Source organism: Trachypithecus francoisi, unplaced genomic scaffold (genome assembly GCF_009764315.1).
Source record: "Trachypithecus francoisi isolate TF-2019V2 unplaced genomic scaffold, Tfra_2.0 Lachesis_group9, whole genome shotgun sequence".
NCBI classification, from domain to species: domain Eukaryota; kingdom Metazoa; phylum Chordata; class Mammalia; order Primates; family Cercopithecidae; genus Trachypithecus; species Trachypithecus francoisi.
In genome coordinates, this window is record NW_022681474.1 from 76,109,768 (window position 1) to 76,130,495 (window position 20,728).

The 20,728-nt window shown below is 34.7% G+C and overlaps 1 protein-coding gene across 2 annotated transcripts in view; it reads left to right on the forward strand.

The window, feature by feature from the left end:
- The window catches only part of IPMK (inositol polyphosphate multikinase), a 78,429-nt gene extending 60,855 nt beyond the window's left edge, over nt 1–17,574 (forward strand). For both annotated transcript variants that reach the window (XM_033209768.1, XM_033209767.1), the window contains exons 5-6: nt 10,170–10,251; nt 12,403–17,574. In XM_033209768.1, coding sequence (XP_033065659.1) covers nt 10,170–10,251; nt 12,403–13,025 — 705 coding nt within the window. In that variant the 3' untranslated portion in view covers nt 13,026–17,574. The remainder of the gene's footprint in view (nt 1–10,169; nt 10,252–12,402) is intronic.
- Nucleotides 17,575–20,728: the final 3,154 nt, after the last annotated feature.

Here is a 20,728-nt window from a genome sequence, read left to right on the forward strand (position 1 = left end):
AGCAGATATTCAAAGAAGAATTGGTACCAATCTTACTGAAATTCCATAAGATAAAGAGGGAATCCTCACTAAATCATTCTGTGCAGCCAATATTTCCCTAATACCAAAACCAGGAAAGGACATAACAAAGAAGGAAAACTATGGACCAATATCCCTGATGAACATAGATGCAAAAATCCTCAACAAAATACTAGCTAACCAAATCCAACAGCATAGCAAAAACATAATACACCATGATCAAGTGGATTTCATACCAGAGATGCAGGGATGGTTTAACATACACAAGTCTATAAATGTGATATATCACATAAACAGAATTAAAAATAAAAATCATATAATCATCTCAATAGATGCAGAAAATCATTTGACAGAATCCTACATGCCTTTATGGTAAAAACCCTGAGCAAAATTGGCATCGGAGGGACGTACTTCAAAATAATAAAAGCTGTCTATGACAAACCCACAGCCATCATCATACTGAATAGGGAAAAGTTGAAAGCATTTCCCCTGAGTACTGGAACAAGACAAGGATGCCCACTTTCACCACTTCTATTCAACATAGTACTGGAGGTCCTTGCCAGAGCAGTCAGACAAGAGAAAGAAATAAAGGGCATCCAGATCAGTAAAGAGGAAATCAAACTGTCACTGTTCACCAGTGACATGATTGAATACCTAGAAAATCCTAGAGACTTATCCAGAAAGTTCCTAGATCTGAGAAATGAATTCAGTAAAGTTTCAGGACACAAAATCTGTATACACAAACTGCTATACACCAACAACTACCAAGCTGAGAATCAAATCAAGAACTTAAATCTCTTTTGCAACAGCCACAAAGTAAAAAATAAAAGTACTTAGGAATATACTTAACCAAGGAGGTGAAAGATTTCTGCAAGGAAAACTACAACACACTGCTGAAAGAAATCATAGATAACACATAGATAACATAAAGAAATTGAAACACATCCCATGCTCATGAATGAGTAGAGTCAATATTGTGAAAACGACCATACTGCCAAAAGCAATCTACAGATTCAATGCAGTGCCCATCAAAATACCATCATCATTCTTCTCAGAACTACAAAAAAAAAAAGCTAAAATTTATATGGAACCAAAAAAGAGTCCATATAGCCAAAGAAATACTAAGCAAAAAGAACAAATCTCTAGGCATCACATTACCTGACTACAAGCTACGCTGCAAGGGTATAGTTACCAAAACAGCATGGTACTGGTATAAAAATAGACACATAGACCAGTGGAACAGAATAGAGAGTCCAGAAATAAAGCCAAATACTTACAATCAACTGATCTTCAACAAAGCATGCAAAAACATAAATTGGGTAAAGGACACCGTGTCTAACAAATGGTTCTGGCATAATTGGCAAGTCACATGTAGAAGAATGAAACTGAATCCTCATCTCTCACTTTATACAAAAATCTATTCAAGATGGATCAAAGACTTAAATCTAATACCTGAAACTATAAAAATTCTAGATGATGACTTTGGAAATACTCTTCTACAGTTGGCTTAGGCAAGGAATTTATGACCAAGAATCCAAAAGCAAATGCAACAATAACAAAAATAAATAAGTGGGACCTAATTAAACTTAAAAGCTTCTGCACAGCGAAAGAAATAATCAGCAGAGTAAACAGACAACCCACAGAGTTGGAGAAAATGTTTGCAAACTATGCATCTGACAAAGGACTACTATCTAGAATCTACAAGGAATTCAAAGAAATCTGCAAGCGAGAAGCAAATAATCCCTTCAAAAAGTGAGCAAAGGACATAAATAGACAACTCTGAAAAGAAGATATACAAATGGCCAACACACATGAACAAATGCTCAACATCACTAATAGAGAAATGCAAATTAAAACTGCAAGGGAATACTACCTTACTCCTGTAGGAATGGCAATAATTAAAAAATAAAAAAATAACAGATGTTGGCATGGATGTGTTGAAAAGGGAACACTTTTATAACTGCTGGTGGGAATGTAAACTAATATAACCACTATGGAAAACAGTATGGAGATCCCTTAAAGAACTAAAAGTAGGCCGGCCCGCGGTGGCTCACGCCTGTAATCCCAGCACCTTGGGAGGCCAGGGCAGGCGGATCACGAGGTCAGGAGATCGAGATCGTCCTGGCTAACACGGTGAAACCCCGTCTCTACTAAAAATACAAAAAATTAGCCAGGCGTGGTGGCGGGTGCCTGTAGTCCCAGCTACTCAGGAGGCTGAGGCAGGAGAATGGCGTGAACCCAAGAGGCGGAGCTTGCAGTGAGTCGACATTGCGCCACTGCACTCCAGCCTGGGCGAGAGCGAGACTTCGTCTCAAAAAAAAAAAAAAAAAAAAGAACTAAAAGTAGAACTGCCATTAGACCTAGCAATCCCACTGCTGAGTATCTACCCAAAGAAAAGAAGTTGTTATATGAAAAAGACACTTGCATACGCATGTTTATAGTGGTAGAATTGGCAGTTGCAAAAATATGGAACCCATCTAAATGCCCGTCAACCAATGAATGGATAAAGAAATATACACGATAGAATATTACTCAGCCATAAAAAGGAATGAAATAATGGCATTTGCAGCAACTTGAATGGAGTTGGAGACAATTATTCTAAGTGAACTCAAGAATGGAAAACCAAATACTGTAAGCTTTCACAAGTGGGAGCTAAGCTTTGAGGATGCAAAAGCATAAGAGTGAGATTAATGGACTTTGGGAACTTGAGGAAGAGTAGGACGCGGGTGAGGGATAAGACTACACATTCAGTAAAATGTACACTGCTTGGGTGACAGGTGCACCAAGATCTCAGAAATCACCACTGAAGAACTTAATCATGTAACAAAAAACCACCTGTTCCCAAAAGCTATTGAAATAAAATAATAATAATAGTAAACTCTTCTTTGGGTTTGCATTACCTTTAGGGTACATAGCCAGGATAAGCAAATAAGGTATTGTATGATTTCGCTCTGCTGGGATATATTGTTTCCCTAGACATAAATAGAAGTTTGTTTATTTCTTAAAGAGATTTTTTTTTTAAGATGGCTTTAGTGAGAGATGTCATTTACATACCATTTTGTTAATTATTTAAAGTATACAGTTCACTGGTTTTAGTCAGTTCATAGACTTGGGCAACTGTCACCACATTCAACTTACAATATTTTATCACTTCTGCAAAAACTTCATATGCATTAGCAGTCCCTACCAATTTCCTTCCAAACTCCCTTTCCCTAGGGAACCACTAATCTATTTTCTATCTCTACGGATTTGCCGCTTCTGGACAATTCATGTAAATCGAATTGTACAGTACAATGTGTGGTATTTTGTGACTGTCTTCTTTCATTTAGTTTCATGTTTTTAAAGTTCACCCACATCATATAAGTCAGTACTTTGTTTTTTATTGCCAAATAACATTCTATTATATGGATATACCACATTTTGTTTATCCATTCATTCATTGATGGACTTTGGGTTGTTTCTACTTTTTGGCTACTAATAACTGTTATGAACATTTGTATACACATTTCTGTGCAGGTATATGTTTTATTTCTCTCAGGTAGATTCCTGTGTGTGAAATTGGTAGCTCCTAGGGTTAAGTTTATGTTTAACTTTTTGAGAAACTGCCACAGTGTTTTTCCAAAGTGACTTCACCATTTTCTTTAGTTATTTAATTTTTCAAAAAATTATTTAAGTAGGTTTTGGGGTACAGTTTTTTTGTTGTTATTGTTACATGGATGAATTATATAGTGGTAAATTCTAAGATTTTAGTGTATTCATCACCTGAGTAGCGTACAGTGTACCTAATATGTAGGTTTTTTAATCCCTAGCCACCCTTCCCACTCTTCTCCTTCCGGGTGTCTAAAGTCCATTATATTACTCTGTATGCCTTTGTTTACTCATACCTTAGTTCCCACTTGTAAGTAAGAACATATCATGTCTTCACCATTCATTTTACATTCCCACCAGCAATTCATGATGGTTCCATTTTCTCCACATTCTTGAAACCTTTGTTCCTTTTTGTTTTTCTGCTATAAGCCATCCTAGTAGGTGTCAAGTAGCATCTCCTTGTGGTTTGATTTGCCTTTCTCTAATGATTAATGATGTTGAGCATCTTTTCGTGTGCAATATTATTGACTACATATGTTTTCTTTGGGAAAATGTCTATTCATTTTGTTTTTAATTATTGAGTTGTATATAAATCCATCAAACTTTTGATTTGCAAATATTTTTTCTAATCTGATTGTCTTTATGTGATAGTATTCGTTGAAGCCTCCAAATTTTTAGTTTTGAAGTCCAATTTGCTTTTTTGTTGTTGTTGTTGTTGTTACCTAGGCTTTTGGTGTAAAGCATTGCCTAACCCAAACTCATCAATATTTACTCCTCTTTTTTTTGTAAGAATGTTGTAATTTTATCTCTTGCATTGAGATTTATGATACACTTTAAGTAAATTTTTTGTATGCTTTAAGGAAGGAGTCAAACTTCACTCTTTTGTATATGGATATCCAGTTGTCCCAGCACCATTTGTTAATAAGACTGTTATTCCCCCAGTGAATATCTTGATACCCTTGTGGAAAATAAATTGACCATAAATGTTTTCCATTGTTTCATATTGTCTATCCTTATGCCAAGTACTACACTGCTTTGATTAATGTCGCTTTGGAGTAAGTTTTGAATTATGAGTCCTCCAATTTTGTTCTTTTTTAAATTTTATTTTATTTTGAGACTGGGTCTTTGCTCTGTCATCCAGGCTAGAGAGAGTGCAGTAGCATGATCATGTCTTACTGCAGCCTCAAATTGCTGGGCTCAAGCAGTCCTCCTACTTAAGCCTCCCAAGTAACTGAGACTACAAGTGTACACCATTCACACCCAACTAGTTTTTAAGTTATTTCATGGAGACTCTGTCTCACTTTGTTGCCCAGGCTAGTCTTGAACTCCTGGGCTCAAGTGATCCTCCTGCCTTGGCCTCCCAAAGTGGTGGGATTGCAGGTGTGAGCCACTGCACCTGGCCTCAACTTTGTTCTTCTTTTTCAAATTTGTTTTGGCTATTCTGGGTCCCTTTCGTTTCCACATGAATTTTAAGATCAGCTAGCTTGTCAGTTTCCGCAAAGAAGTCGCAAAATGAGCAACTAATATGGTGATTTACAATCCAGGAAAAACAGGAGCTTGCTTTTGCTTATCATTCTGTCCTCCTACACCTGTTTCTTAGTTTTCTTTACATTAAAAAAAAAAATTGGATACTGTTTTGCTACATATTTACATGTTTTTAGGTTGAGAATGTTAACTTTTTATTACAAATATCTTTGCTACCACACCTGGCTTATTTTTTATTTCTTATAGAGATGGGGTCTTGCCATATTGCCCAGGCTGGTCTTAAACTCCTAGGCTCAAGCAATCTTCCTGCCTCAGCCTCCCAGAGCACTATTATTAAAGGCATGAGGCACTGTGTCTGGCTGCATTGTGTTTTTTAAAAAACAATATGTATGCTTTAATTAAAAAATACTTATTGCTAAAGAATACTAATGATCATCTGAGCGTTCAGTGAGTTGTTTCCTTTTGCTAATAGAGGCTCTTGCCTGTGGCTGCTGATTGATCAAGGTAGTGGCTGCTGAAGGTTGGAGTACCTGCAGCAATTTCTTAAAATAAGACAGTAATGAAGTTTGCCACATAAATTTACTCTTTTTTAAATGAAAGGTTTCTCTGGAGCATGTGATGCTCTTTGATAGAATTTTACCCACAGTAGAACTTTCAAAATTGGAGTCACTCCTCTCAGATCCTGCCTCTGCTTTATCAAGTAAGTTTATGTAATATTCTAAATCGTTCATTCTCATTTCAACAATGCTTACAGCATCTTTACTACGGGTAGATTCTATCTCAAGAAACCACTTTCTTTGCTCATCCATAAGAAACCACTCTGAGGCCAGGGGCAGTGACTTTTGCCAGTAATCCCAACACTTTGGGAGGCCAGGGTGGGTGGATCGCTAGAGCTCAGGTGTTTGAGACCAGCCTGGGCAACAAGGCGAAACCCCGTCTACAAAAGAATACAAAAATTAGCCAGACTTGGTGGCGCACACCTGTAGTCCCAGATACTCAGGAGGCTGAGGTGGGAAGGATTGCTTGAGTACAAGAGTGAGCCATGATTGTGCCACTGCCCTCCAGCCTGGGTGACAGAGCGAGACTCTATCTCAGTCAGCCAATCAGTAAAACAAGCAAGCAAGCTACTGTTCATCCATTCAAGGTTTATGTTTGCAGCAATTCAGTCACCTCTTCAGCCTTCAGTCTTAATTCTAGTTCACTTGCTCTTTCCACCACATCTGCAGTTACCTCCTCCACTGCAGTCTTGAATTGAACTCCTCAGAGTCATCCATGAGTGTTGGAATTAACTTCTTCCCAACTCCTGTTAATGTTGATATTTTGACCTCCTCCCAGGAATCTCAGATTTTCTTTATGCTATCTAGAATGGTGAATTCTTTCCAAAAGCTTTTCAATTTACATTGCCCCAGTCCATCAGAGGAATTACTATCAATGGCAGCTGTATGTAGCCTTGCAAAATATATTTCTTAAATAATACAACTTAAAAGTTGAAATTACTCCTTGATCCATAGAACTGCAAAAAGGAATGTTGTTAGCAGGCATGCAAGCAACATTAATCTCCTTGTACATCATCAGTGCTCTTGTTAGGTGACCAGGTGAACTGTCAGTGAGCAGTAATATTTTGGAAGAAATCTTTTTTTCTGAGTAATAGTTCTCAATGGTGGGCTGAAAATATTCAGTAAACCATGCTATAAACAGATGTGCTGTCATCCAGGCTTTGAGCCCAGGCAGAGTAGATTCAGCACTTTTTTTTTTTTTTTTTTTTTTTAGACAGGGTCTTGGCCTGGGCTGGAGTCCAGTGGCATAATCATAGCTCATTGCAGCCCCCAACTCCTGGGCTCAAGCAATCCTCCCACCTCAGCCTCTTGAGTAGCTGGGACTACAGGCATGTTCCACCACACCCAACTAATTTTTAAATTTTTTGTAGAGACAGGGTCTCACTATGGTGCTCAGGCTGTTCTTGAGCTCCTTGCAGCAAGTTGTCCTCTGGTCTCAAGCAATCCTCCCATCTCAGCCTCCGGAAGGGCTGGGAGATTCAGCGTAATTCTTAAGGACTCTAGGACAAATGAGTGAGTATTGGCTTCAACTTAAAGTCACCAGCTGCATTTGCCCCTAACAAGAGAGTTAGCCTGTCCTTTGAAGCTTTGAAGCCAGATACTGACTTCTTATCTCTAGCTATGAAAACCCTAGGTAGCATTTTTTTCAATAGAGGGCTGTTTCATCTACATTGAGAATCTGTTGTTTGGGGTAGATACCTTCATCAGTTATCTTCTGGATAAGTTGCTGTAGCTTCTACAACAGCACTTTCTGCTTCACCTTGCATTTTAGGTTAAAAACAACATCTTTCCATAAACTTCTGTTAGGGTCTATGAACCAGCCTTTGCTAGCTTTGCATTTTTCTTCTGCAGCTTCCTCATGGTGATTCTCAGCCTTAATACAATTGAAAAGAGTCTTATCCTGGATTAGGCTTTGGCCTGAGGTAATGTTGTGGCTGATTTGGTCTTCTATCCAGACCACTAAAACTTTCTTCATATTAGCAGTCAGGCTGTTTCACTTTCTTATCATTTGTGTGTTTACTGTAGTTAGCACTCTGAATTTCCTTCAAGAGCTTTTTCTTTGCATTCATAGCTTGGCTGTTTGGCACAAGAGGCCTAGTTTTAGGCCTGTCTTTGCTTTCAAGATGCCTTCCTTACTAAGTTAATCACTTTTTAGCTTTTGATTTAAAGTGAGACACGTGACATTTCCTTTCATTGAACATTTAGAGGCCGTTGGGGGTTATTAATTGTTCATTGGAGGGTTATTAATTATTAATTGGCCTAATTTCAACATTATTGAGTCTCAGGGATAGGGCGGCCTGAGGAGAGGAAGAGAGATGGGGGAACAACAGCTGGTCAGTGGAGCAGTCAAGACACACATATTTATCCAATTTGCCATCTTATGTGGGCATGCTTCATGACATCCCAAAATAATCACAGGAGTAACATCAAAGATCACTAATCACGGATCACCGTAACATATAATAAGTATGAAAAATTTCAAAAATTACCAAGTTGTAATACAGAGACATGAAGTGAGCACATGCTGTTGGAGAAGTGGTGCCAATAGATTTGCTCAAGCTGCCACAGACCTTCAATTTGTAAATAATGCAGTATATTTGTAAAGCACAATGAAGTGAAACACAATAAAATGAGGTATACCTGTGCAGTTGCATAGTCTGCCTCCATACAAGATATCATATTATAGTGATTTTTCTCTATATGTCCTTCCAGAGATATTTTAAACATGCAAATACTGTATATATGTTTATTACAAAATCGACCTTAAACACTCTCTGTTTCTTGTTTTTTCCCCCATAAGTGTAAACCTGCCCTTTGTTCATCAAATACATTTCAAATGATTTTTTAAATCTTTTTTTCTTTTGATTTCTGCATGGGAAAAACACTGTGAACACATAGAAATGATAAATATTTGTAGTGGTGAATACCCTAAATACTCTCACTTGATCATTACACATTCTATGCCTGTAAGAAAATATCACATGTACCCCGTAAGTATGTACAAATATTATCTACCAAAAAAAAACAACTGTGACATTTCTGAGTTTTAGTTGGAAATGCCGTCCCTAGTTATTATCAGTTACTCAAGGATTGCTACATGTTTTCGGGGACCCTTTTATCATTTCAATCTTTGATACATTTGGAATTTATCCTGACATACGATATCAGGTATGAATACAACTTATTTTTTCCTGATCACTGTTTAATCAGAAAAACACCATTTAATAAATAATCCTTCCCATTATTTAAAATCCCATTATCATATAATAAGTTCTCACATATGTTTCATTCTAAAATATGTTTTAATATCTGGTAGGATGGCAAGGTTAATTCCACCTTATTAATCTTATTTTAACTTTCTTTTTTTTTTTTTACATATGTGAACTTTAGAGTTGGCTTATGGTTAAAAACAATTTTTGAGGCCGGGTATGGTGGCTTACTCCGGTAATCCCAGCACTTTGGGAGGCTGAGGCGGATGGATCGCTTGAGGCCAGGAGTTTGAGACCAGCCTGGCCAACATGGTGAAACCTCACCTCTACTAAAAATACAAAAATTAGCTGGCCGTGTTGTCACGCACCTGTAATCCCAGGTACTTGGAGGCTGAGGCACAAGAATCACTTGAATCCTAGAGGCGGGGGTTGCAGTGAGCCGAGATCACACCACTGCACTCCAGGCTGGGCAACAGAGAGAGACTCTGTCTCTCCCTACCTCCCAAAAAAAGAGATGGTATTTTTATTATAATCACACTTTAGCTGTAGATTAAGGAAAATTGATATAGTTTATTATGTTGAATCTTTTTTGAGAACTTAGGTGTGTGTCTTAGGAATGTTTTAAAGATACCTTCTTATACATCTTTTACTTATCTAGGTTATTTTCATGTTTTGTGGGGGTTACATTTTATAAATGGGGTCTTGTCTTTCATTACATTTTCTAATGAGTTGTTTGTGTTTAGAAAGCTTATTTTCTGTTTACTAATTTGTATTCAAATGCCATGTCATATATTTTGTTATTTGAATTTGTCTTTAATTTTATTTTCCAGTGTACAACTATTATCTTCAGAGTATTTATCTCCACCTTTTCAAATTATTATACCTCTAATTTCTTTCTCTCTAATTGCATTTACTAGGAACTCCAGAATATTAGATGATAATAATATAAAAGACATCGTGATAAAATATTTTTGTGAAAGCTTCTTGTATTTTAAAAGAAGTGCTTTTTCAGTTCTGTCCTTTAAACTTGAGACTAACTCCTGGTAGGTTGAGGTAGATAGTTTTATCATATTGGAAATATTCATCTATCCTTATATTACAAAGAGTTTTCATCAGTAGTGAATGTTAAATTTGTAAAGTGCCTTTTCAGCATCCATTGATATGACTGCGATTTTTTTTTTTCTTCTCAAATCTATTAGAATGAATTACCTGAGTAGATTTCATCTTTTGCCACCCTTGTAGCTGGGATAAGCCCCACATGGTCAAGGAGTATTAGCTTTTTAATATTCACTGATTTTTTTTTTTTTGACAGGTTTATCATGTTCATTCCGATAGCTATGAGACACAAAATCAGCATTATGGAAGAAGCTTAACAAAAGAAACTATAAAGGATGGTAAGGATTAAAAAACTAATGCTTTTATGATTGAACAGTTAAATAATTCTAAAGTTATTTCAGTTTTAGTTATCATTTGGAAAAGTGATTTGATTCATAATAAATTTTTAAAAAAAAATAATGAAACTTAGACTTACAGAATTGGATTAATCATAAGCCCTGGTTCATAATACATCAAGACCATGGGACTATGAATGGCCCTGTTACATTTTCATTTATTTCTTATTAATATAATTTAAAAAAATAACAGCTGTGTACCAACCATCTAGCTCAATACTGGAACTAGAGGTTGTCTGTAAAATTATTTTGTAAGTAAACATTATAGATCATAGTATATTAAAACTGCTTGTTACATGAGAGACTTTAAAATATGTGTTATAGCATGTAATGTATTTTTATTGAATTTTTCCATGTATAGTTGAACTATGTAAGTTTCTAGAGCTCTACATAATGAATAATTAAGTGGCATTAAACTGATTTAAATAAAATCTTTTAACATACATATATGCTTCTAAAATATTTATGGCCAAGATATTACAAAAACAACAATATTCTAGATTCCTGGAAATAACATTATATTACACGTTTATTCTTAGCTCTGCTAAGATAGTTAGAGAAGAACTTATGCATAGTGTAAAAAGTTTATAGAAGAATTCTTATTTTGTGTATAGAAAGCAAGCATCCATAGCATGAGCTTAACAATTAGTGTTTGCCTTGGAGTACTTAATCAACAGCAAAATAACTTTCAGATGGGCTATTTAAAAAATATTTTCCCATGCTACTAATTCAGTCATACCTGAATGTATCTTTTAATAGTTTCTGTCCCAAATTGGGGGAACAAGTTATTTAAAAGCAGAAATCAAATTATATATACCTATAAATTCCCAAGTATGATAAACTAGGCCTAGTTTTTAAAAAGCCCTAATAATCTGATAGGTTAAAACATTTAAAGGTCTCAATTTTCAATAATATACCTAACCTGGAAAAGCACTATTCCCAAAAATGAACTTTTTGGAACAATTGACTTAATCAATATTATTAAGAGCAAATGAAAATTAGTAGAGTTATGGTTTGGTATTTGGTAATGGTACCATTAAAAAATAATTAAATTTGACTCTAGGTTTTAGTTAGCTCTAAATGAGATTCTAACAAACAAGTTTTTTTGTGTTTTTTTTGTTTTTTTTTCCAAGACAATCTTGCTCTATTGCCCAGGCTGGAGCACAGTGGCACGATCTCGGGTCACTGCAACCTCTACCTCCCAGGTTCAGGTGATTCTCGTGCCTCAGCCTCCCAAGTAGCTGGGAGTACAGGCATACGTCACCATGCCTAATTTTTGTATTTTTAGTAGAGACAAGGTTTTACCATGTTGGCCAGGCTGGTCTTGAACTCCTGACCTCAGGCGATCTACCCGCCTCTGCCTCCAAAAGTGCTGGGATTACAGGCGTGAGCCACTGCGCCCAGCCCGAACAAGTAATTTTACTGTAAAATTTCTCACAATAGCAAATAGAGCAAGTCTTGGAATCCTATTTCTTTCTTTTTTTTTTTTTTAGATGGAGTCTAGCTCTGTCACCCAGGTGGGAGTGATCTCGGCTCACTGCAAGCTCCGCCTCCTGCGTTCATGGAATTCTCCTGCTCAGCCTCCCGAGTAGCTGGGATTACAGGCACCCGCCACCATGCCTGGCTAATTTTCTTTTTTTTTTTTTTGTATTTTTAGTAGAGATGGGGTTTCACCGTGTTAGCCAGGACGGTCTCGATCTCCTGACCTCGTGATCCGCCCGTCTCGGCCTCCCAAAGTGCTGGGATTACACGCGTGAGCCACCACACCAGGCCTGGAATCCTGTTTCTTAAGAGAATATAGTGAGAGAAGTAAACTATCAGTCTATGTGTAATAAATTTCCTTTTGTCTAAATAGGACATTTCATATCATGTTAGTGTAATTTAAATGTTTTCTAATAAGAGCATCTTCACCAAAAATTAAGCTGAGGTCAGATTTCTATATCAGACTAGAATTCTTAGAATTCTAGGATTAACTGTTCACTTAATTATAAGGGATGATGGGGAAAATATTGGAGAATTCTGTGATGAGTTTACTTCCCAAATAATAGTTATTTCATAATTTGATTATAATGCTCATATTTTTCTCTTTTATAGGAGTCTCCAGATTTTTTCATAATGGGTATTGCTTAAGAAAAGATGCTGTTGCTGCCAGTATTCAGAAGATTGAGAAAATTCTGCAGTGGTTTGAAAACCAGAAGCAGCTTAACTTTTACGCAAGTTCATTACTATTTGTTTATGAAGGTTCATCTCAGCCAACCACTACAAAATTGAATGACAGAACTTTGGCAGAAAAGTTTTTGTCCAAAGGACAACTGTCAGACACAGAAGTACTAGAGTACAATAATAACTTTCATGTGTTAAGTTCCACAGCTAATAGAAAAATAGAGGCTTCAGTGGGCAAAAGCTTGTCCAAAATGTATGCTCGTCACAGGAAAATGTATACAAAAAAGCATCACAGTCAGACTTCATTGAAAGTTGAAAATCTGGAGCAAGACAATGGATGGAAAAGCATGTCACAGGAACATTTAAATGGAAATGTACTTTCCCAACTGGAAAAAGTTTTCTACCATCTTCCCACTGGTTGCCAAGAGATTGCTGAAGTAGAAGTGCGAATGATAGATTTTGCTCATGTGTTCCCTAGCAACACAATAGATGAGGGATATGTTTATGGGCTAAAGCATTTAATTTCTGTACTTCGAAGTATTTTAGACAATTGAATTCTCTGTTACAGTCTTTTTAAAGGGTGGGCCAATCATAATGAAGAGGAGCAGTCAGTATCTCTGCACCTGTAATGCTGTGTAAAAAATTTGTATTGTGAGTCGACATTTTATTTGTCTTTATACTTTTGGAAGAAAGGTTAACTTTTTTATAATCTTACTCAGGAAAACTAATTATTTGTTCATTAGAAAACTATGAAGAATAAAGAAACTTAGGAATGTTAAGCAGGGAATGTGGTGGTACGTGGCTTAAACATCTTTTTTGGCTCAAGCAAAATGCAAACCATTATTCAGTCATTAAGAGTTTAGTTAGCTTTCTGTAGCCAGTTCATGAAATCTCTGTCCACCCAGCCTTGACAATGAGCCATATCTAAAATACTACGTTATTAGAACACCTATCAAAATCTCAAAAGCACAGGTTGATGTCCTTAGTATTGCTATGTATGAAGTTATTAAAACTGGAGAAAATTCTACTTCAGAAATAAGTACTGTTTAGGTTTTATATTAAAAGTTCAGACCAGCGTATCAAAGGGTGCTTCTTAGTGAAATGATTTAGAATCGTTGCATTCCAAAAGCAGATTTTCTCTTTAATTTTTACATCTCTCTCTCAAAATATTATACTTCATGAAAAAGACAATTGATGTGGATGACAACAACAAAGTCTTGAAATTAAGGGCACACTAATTTTTCTTACCCGGGTTAGGGGAAGAGAGATGTTATTTTCAAGGAACAAAATATTTTCTTTTACAATCTTTCATTCATGAGAAAATTGGAATATAAATTTATTACATTGTGAAAAGTATCATAAACCATATACCTTTTTATCTAAATGCAGCTTCAAAAAAGTAAATAGTTGAAGTTTTATTTCTCCTCTAAATAACTTGAATTTTTTTCTTTAAAAATGTATGTATTTTTATGTCCCCATTTAGTTAAGCAGTAGTGTAAATGTTGTTAAAAGCAGTTTCTCAGAATTATAGTAAGCAATGAAAGACAGTATCTAATTAGGTTGTTAACAAAAATGCCATGTGTAAATTAGTCCCTAATATAGGGTTTGGTGCGTATCTCTATTCATGCTTCTATTTCACTCTTATTCAAAACAGTTTTATATTATGTTGAATGGTGAAATTATAACTTAATTTCGTGGGGACGGGCAGTGCTACTGTTCCCGGAAAAATTAGATTTGTATTATTTTTGTTTCACACCCACCACCTTAAAAAAAATCAACTAGTTGTTTGTCATTGAAAACATTTAAAACTTTGAGTCTTCAAATACATTTGATGTTAATGCTGTCATTACTTGCACTTCAATTCACTAATAACATTTCTAGGTAGTTATCAGTTTTGTCATAGTTCTGGAAAATATTTTGGGGTTGTAAATTGTTTCTCCTCTTTTTCTTCTAGAGTTACAAATGGAATTTTTAAATCCGAGCGCCTTTGTTGTGGTGTGGAGAAAATGTCACAATTTTATGTTTATGTTACCTTCTCAGCCTTCTCTGGGGGTACTTTGCAAATACCTGAGTCCAAACAGAAGTACCAACTAAATGCTCTATGAACTCTATCCTTAGTAAATCTATTAAACCTGAATAATTTAAAAGATCACGTGCATTTTGTAATAGCAAAATTTGATTTTAATTTTTTATTTAGAATTGGTGTAATTATCACAGGGACTTCCAATTTTTCTTCACTTTTCAAATGGATATTGGCTATAGTTTTATGTTTTAATGGGAATGAATTTCAAGTGATAATCAGAAAATTTTTAGTTTTACTTTTTTCTTTTACAATATGGATTTTGTTGTTATTTGGATAGTGGTTCAATAAATCTTAAGTTCAGATAATTAAACACTATTTTGAATCTTAACAAGATACTGAGGCTTTTTTTCTATGGGATTATATCAACCTATGTACAATGAATTTAATAAACTTAAGTATTATCAGATTTTTGCACATTTTAGCTCAATAAAATCTGAAGTAACTGTTCAAGATTTTTTAATCTATTTGGAAATATAATTTTGTAAAATCAATGTCTTACCCTTTTGATAAAATAGATCAAGTTTTGTTTTTAATAAAGCAAGAAACGCTCTTATCTGTTGTTTTTCAGGGAAGGGATTAACATTTAATTCTGTTTGTTTACATTTGTTATTGTTATCCAATGCTCATTTTGTGTTGCTTTATAAGAAAGCTTAGGTATAACAGAATAAGTATCTGTTTATCTAATCTACATGTGACTATTTTAGTCTCTCTCAGTCACTTAATGTTATGCTGAAATTTACCACTGTGGGGATGAATGATCACTATTCACCAAGCATATTTGAACATGTAAAGGCTTAAGAAATAAGCATATTAGGGATATAGTTTGGGTAAATAGGATTCTCATAGTTTTTTTCCCCTATGAAACATAAGTAATGATTTTAGTGTATTTCTTATGAAATACACTCATTTAAAAAGGACTTTAAGAAATTGTGGATATGAATAATACCTTTCTCTAATAAAAATTTAAATTGTATAATAGTTTTGTAATAAAGTATTTACATTAATTGATATTTTAATATGGATGGACATTGCATAGATTCAAGTAAATTAAAATCAATGATAAATGCTAAATATTTTATCTAAATAGTTTTTCAAGAAACAGTTATGAAAATGTGTATATTAAATGGCTCTAATGTGGAGCTTGTGGTATTTCAACTCAGTACTCATTATTCTTTGTTTTGTGTGTCTGGAAAGATTGTACTTACTTTTCCTCTTTACACTACAATTTGCTCTTATGGGGCTCTAAACTGTTCAACTGAAGAACCTTTGTCTGTATTTTGATTGAGCATAATTTAGTATTTTATGATTTCCAAGATGATGTTCTTATGTCTGTCAAGTCTGTGTATCAAATTTATAACATTTAAGAAAAAGGAATTTCCGTAGACCCTTCAGTTGAAATTTTTTGTTTCACGCAACTGAAAATACATTTGTTTCTAGGGGTTGGAATATTGTAGAAGATGTAGGATGAAAGAAAATGATAGAACAACGGAAGAATTCTGTTTGTGAAATTACAGGAATTGTGTCTACTATGGTAAAGCATTGTCATCATTTTAGTACATTTTCTCTTACTAGTTTGACATTTTACACGTTAAAACTTGTTTTGCTTTAAAAAATGTTTACAATGCTTACCTTTTTTCTCCGGTGCCTTTAGTCTTGATTTGATATGTTTGTACCCTCAGTTATCCTTTCTATTACATGTTTTTGATGTTTTCATAGCCTAGGAAACATCTATTCCTTTTGAATAATTGTCAGTCTGATTATCTAAAGAGGTAACAATTATCTGTTACTGCTTTGGAAAAACAAGTAGGGTTGTCTTTGGAGGCCAGGCTTCTTAGTTCATTCAAAAATATTTCTTGGATTAATGCCATGCATTTTTAGCCCCCAGTATTACAACTGTGAACCAAGCAGATAAAAGGCCCTAACCATTTTCAGCATTCTCTTTGGATGGGGTGGGATTGGGGACTTAATTAAAATAGACATATAGAAAAATAAGCATCTAAATATTAAGTATGGGGTTGAAATGAAGCAACTAACAATAGTTGAAGTGAGAAGTAATATTTTGCAGTATTGTAACCTCTATTTAAGTTTGGGTAGTAGTTACAGATAGCATAAAAAAGCCTTAATTTTTCACTTTCCTTGCTGGCAAAGGTACATTTATTTAGACTGTCCATTTAAAGTAATGAACATTGCTCTGAGAAACATTCCATTACATATTCCCAAGCAAATGAGCTGCATCTTTACTGTATTTTACAATTTAGTACAACAGTTTTAGGCCTCAATCTTAACATCACTGTTATTTTAAATTTGGCAATGAATATGAAATTACTTTTGACTTACAGACTGATTATATTACTACTTTGAAAACGCATTAATTTCTTGGAAAAGTTTGGAGCCTCTATCTTTTTTTGAGTTAATATTTAAGTTCTCATTACTTATATTAATAGCCTGTACTAAGTGAAAATATTATTCATGCAAGTAAACAAGTCACTATAGGCTTTCAAGACTTTTCTTTAATTTTAGATTTTGTCATCATTGAGGTTTAAATTCTTTACCTACTGTCCACTTAAAATATATATTAACAGTTTGTGAAGTGAAATAGTTTTAAGTATGATGTATGATGCACCTGCATATAAATGAAAATGGCGTGCACAAAGACACTTTACTATGGGAACTGTACTGGAAGATTTATGAAAGCATGTGACATTGCACCTAAAATTGTGTTACTAGTGACTATGAGCAGCAATGCTAAATTTATTGTACTTGATGAATGAATGTATTTAGTCTAGTCACAGTTGCTTTGGTTTAAATGTATAAATGTCTTTAGGGTTTTTTTTTTTAATGTGTTTGTAATTTGTACTATTGTGGGAGTATACTTGGACTGCAGGGGTTATTGTCAATGTGTGATTTGTGTTTTTATTTTATAGAATCATCTAATGTGATATACCAATTTTTATAAGTGATATTTACATAATTCTAATAACTGTATATTTGACAACCTATTAAAATGTTTTGCATTGGAACTTTTTTCATTAATTGTAACATGCTAACGTGGTTTGAAAATAACTCATTCATTCAACAGATATTTGAATGTTATGTATCAGAAACTACAGGAATCATTGGGAAATCAAAGATGACAAAGTGCATCAGTAGAAATTCCATAATTTCAGACAAATTGGAGAAGAGATTTTTTTTTTAAGTGTACATATTGGAAATGATAAAGTATTTAAAGTTTTTCATGGATATTTATTTTTTCTATCACATAAACTAAAATCTTTAGAATCAACCTAGAAGGAGAAGTGGGCCATAGGAGAAACAAATTGATATGGCTATGAAAATGCAATAACTTAAGCTTAAGTAGCTAAGTTTTTTGTTTTTGTTTTTGCATGTATTTGAAATTTCAGGAATTAGTGACCAAATTATTCTTTTCATTATTAGTTAAAAAGAGGGTACTGTTGAACACCTACTGGTTTTCCAGGCACTATATCTTGCTTTGGAGATTTTAAAAAGTTAAAAAGGATTCAGTACCTATTATCAAGACATATACTGACTGAAAGAGAAAAAAAATGTTGATGTGGGATAAAGTAGTGGAATTATGATTGACTTATCAGTATCCAGCAGGGTTGTGAAGATAGAGAAGTCATTCTAATAGCATGCAAGAGGAAGAAGAGAGTGTGATTTATAATATCGTAGTGCTAAAGAAGGTTGTATTGAATTCCACCTTAATGCCTGCTTCTTTGTGAATGCTATGAGGAGGAGCAATACTGTGTGATGTAGTAGTTTTTTCCCTCCTGATTAAGATAGGCTGCTTAACTGCTAAAAAAAAAAAAAAAAAAAAACAACCCATGGAACCCACTGCCACAGTTTTGGGAGTCCTGTAATGATAGACTTGTTATTTTCTATTATTTGTGCCTTTGGCCTTTTTTTTTTTTTTTTTTCTGTGTGAATAATTACTGCTTTGCCAACCTAAGAAAATATCTGCATATGCTTGTTAATTACATTGTTCTTGTCATCTGACAACATTCTAGATGTGCTTTGGGCGTAAATGACATGGTACCATTGGCTCAAATGCCAAGAAATGTTGAAAACCAAGTCTTTCTAAGAGGAGTTAGGAAGTCTTTAAAATTATTATTTAATGATTATTACATATTAAATTATTAAAATTATTATTTAAAGTTAAATTTTTAAAGTGCCTTGGAATGGGCTCTAGGAAAATGATGAGTGTGGAAGCATCGTGTGGAGATAGTGCACAGAGGAATAACCAGTCTCACCTCATACACTTTAAAGATCATACACTTAAGGTAAATAGACCTAGTTTATAGTTTTTGAGGCTTGAATGCAGTTCAAATGACATCCTCATATTTATAAATTTGTAAAGAAACTGTAATACCATAACTTTTAATTCTTACTCGTTTTAACTCCCAGTTTCCACTCTTCATAGTGGCTGGCCCTGACCCACCCAAGTTATGTCAGAGGTGGAGGGGATAATCAGTCCAACTCATGGACTAGCCTGACCACTCTGTCCGCAATTATTGCTGCATAACACCCCAAAGTGTCAGCGTAAGTCTTAACTCCCTTTATTATTTGGATGGATCTGCAAGTGGGCTGAGCAGTTCTGCTGATCTTGGCTAGACTTATGTCTCTAGAATCAGCTGGCAGGTCATCTGGGGGTAGGGGTGGGACAATGTGTCTCATTTCAGCAGGCTAGTCCAGGCATTTCTTTTAGTTGTAGTTAGAAGTTCAGGAGAAGCTGAAAACATGCAAACAGTTTTCAAGTTTCTGTTTAAGTTTGCTACTGTTGCTGAATGCAGAGTCAGAGTGGGAGGACGCTGAAAAAGGGTGTGGATATCGGAAGCCACAGTACAATCAACTACATGCTCCAACGTCAGATTAACTCACACAGGGCACCAAGAAAGTGTTGTCGTCCATGACTTTCTGGGGCAGCAATGTCAGAACAAGTTAGACATTTAACTTGGATATTTAATTCTGTGGATCAGAACAGAGGCAGCAGGACAAGCAGCATATGTGAATTTTAAAATCCCTTTTCTTGTTTCTTTTTTTTTTTTTTCTTTCATCCGTTACCTCTTCTAGGTAGAGCCCACTGGGCAGTCCTAGAGTATTGCCATCTTCCACTTTAAATTATGATGTTATAGTTTGGAGAGTGGTTTGGTGTCCTAAGCAATCTTGTCTTATTCATGAGTTTCCTTGGTAATCAATGTCAACTGATTTTATTTCTAGTGTAGGCAAACTGTTCACTTCTATGACAGAAATGATGCAAAATAATGCATACCTTCTATTGTGTGTTATAAACACCAGTTCACTAGTTAATGTTGAAACTCTTTTCACAAATCTAGTAGTTTTAGTTCAGCTTTTAGATGCAGGGGCTACTTAGTTTTAAAATACTGTTTGAACTTGAATATGCTGTTTTATTTCAGTTTAGTTGGATTTTCATCATCCTAAATCAGAATTTCACATTAATTCATTGTCATTTTCTCCCTGCTATTTTTTTTTCTTTTTAATGTACCAAAGAGAGTGAAAAGTCTTAGGAGGAATGCCTATTTACTTTATAATTTCCCTTTCCCATGCATTTCCCATTCATTTTTTCCCCAGAGGGGATACTATTAGGTTTTTACTCTGTTATTGGTAATAATATGTACATTTACATATGTAATAATTAGTTTTGAATCTATTTCTTGGGGATAATAAAATTAGCAAATCTTCTTTGAAAAATGGCAACATCTAGCACTCTGGCCTTATCCAAATGTATCAGTGTGTTTATCCCTAATTTCTAGTTTCTAGATTTAAGTAAATTTGCCTAATCTTAAGTAGAAGGGTTAATCAGACCTGTGCTCAGTTACTACACAAATATGTGCTATGTAGCTTTTCCAGGCTAATTTTTACTTTTTCCATATAGCTTTTGTAGAGACCTTACTTTCATGAAAGTGCTCAAGGATCTGAGTTTTTGAAATATGATATCATCCATTTGAGATAAAGCCATAAATAGCAGATAACATATTAGAAGCTTCCACATAACAAATCTGCAAATAACTGAAGTGCATTTCTTCAAGTATTACAGTGTTCTCAAACTGTTTATAATAATCCTTCCAAAAGATATTGCACAATTCTTTATATTTTCAGAAGGAGATACTTAAGGTAAACAGTGGCTATTTTTTCACC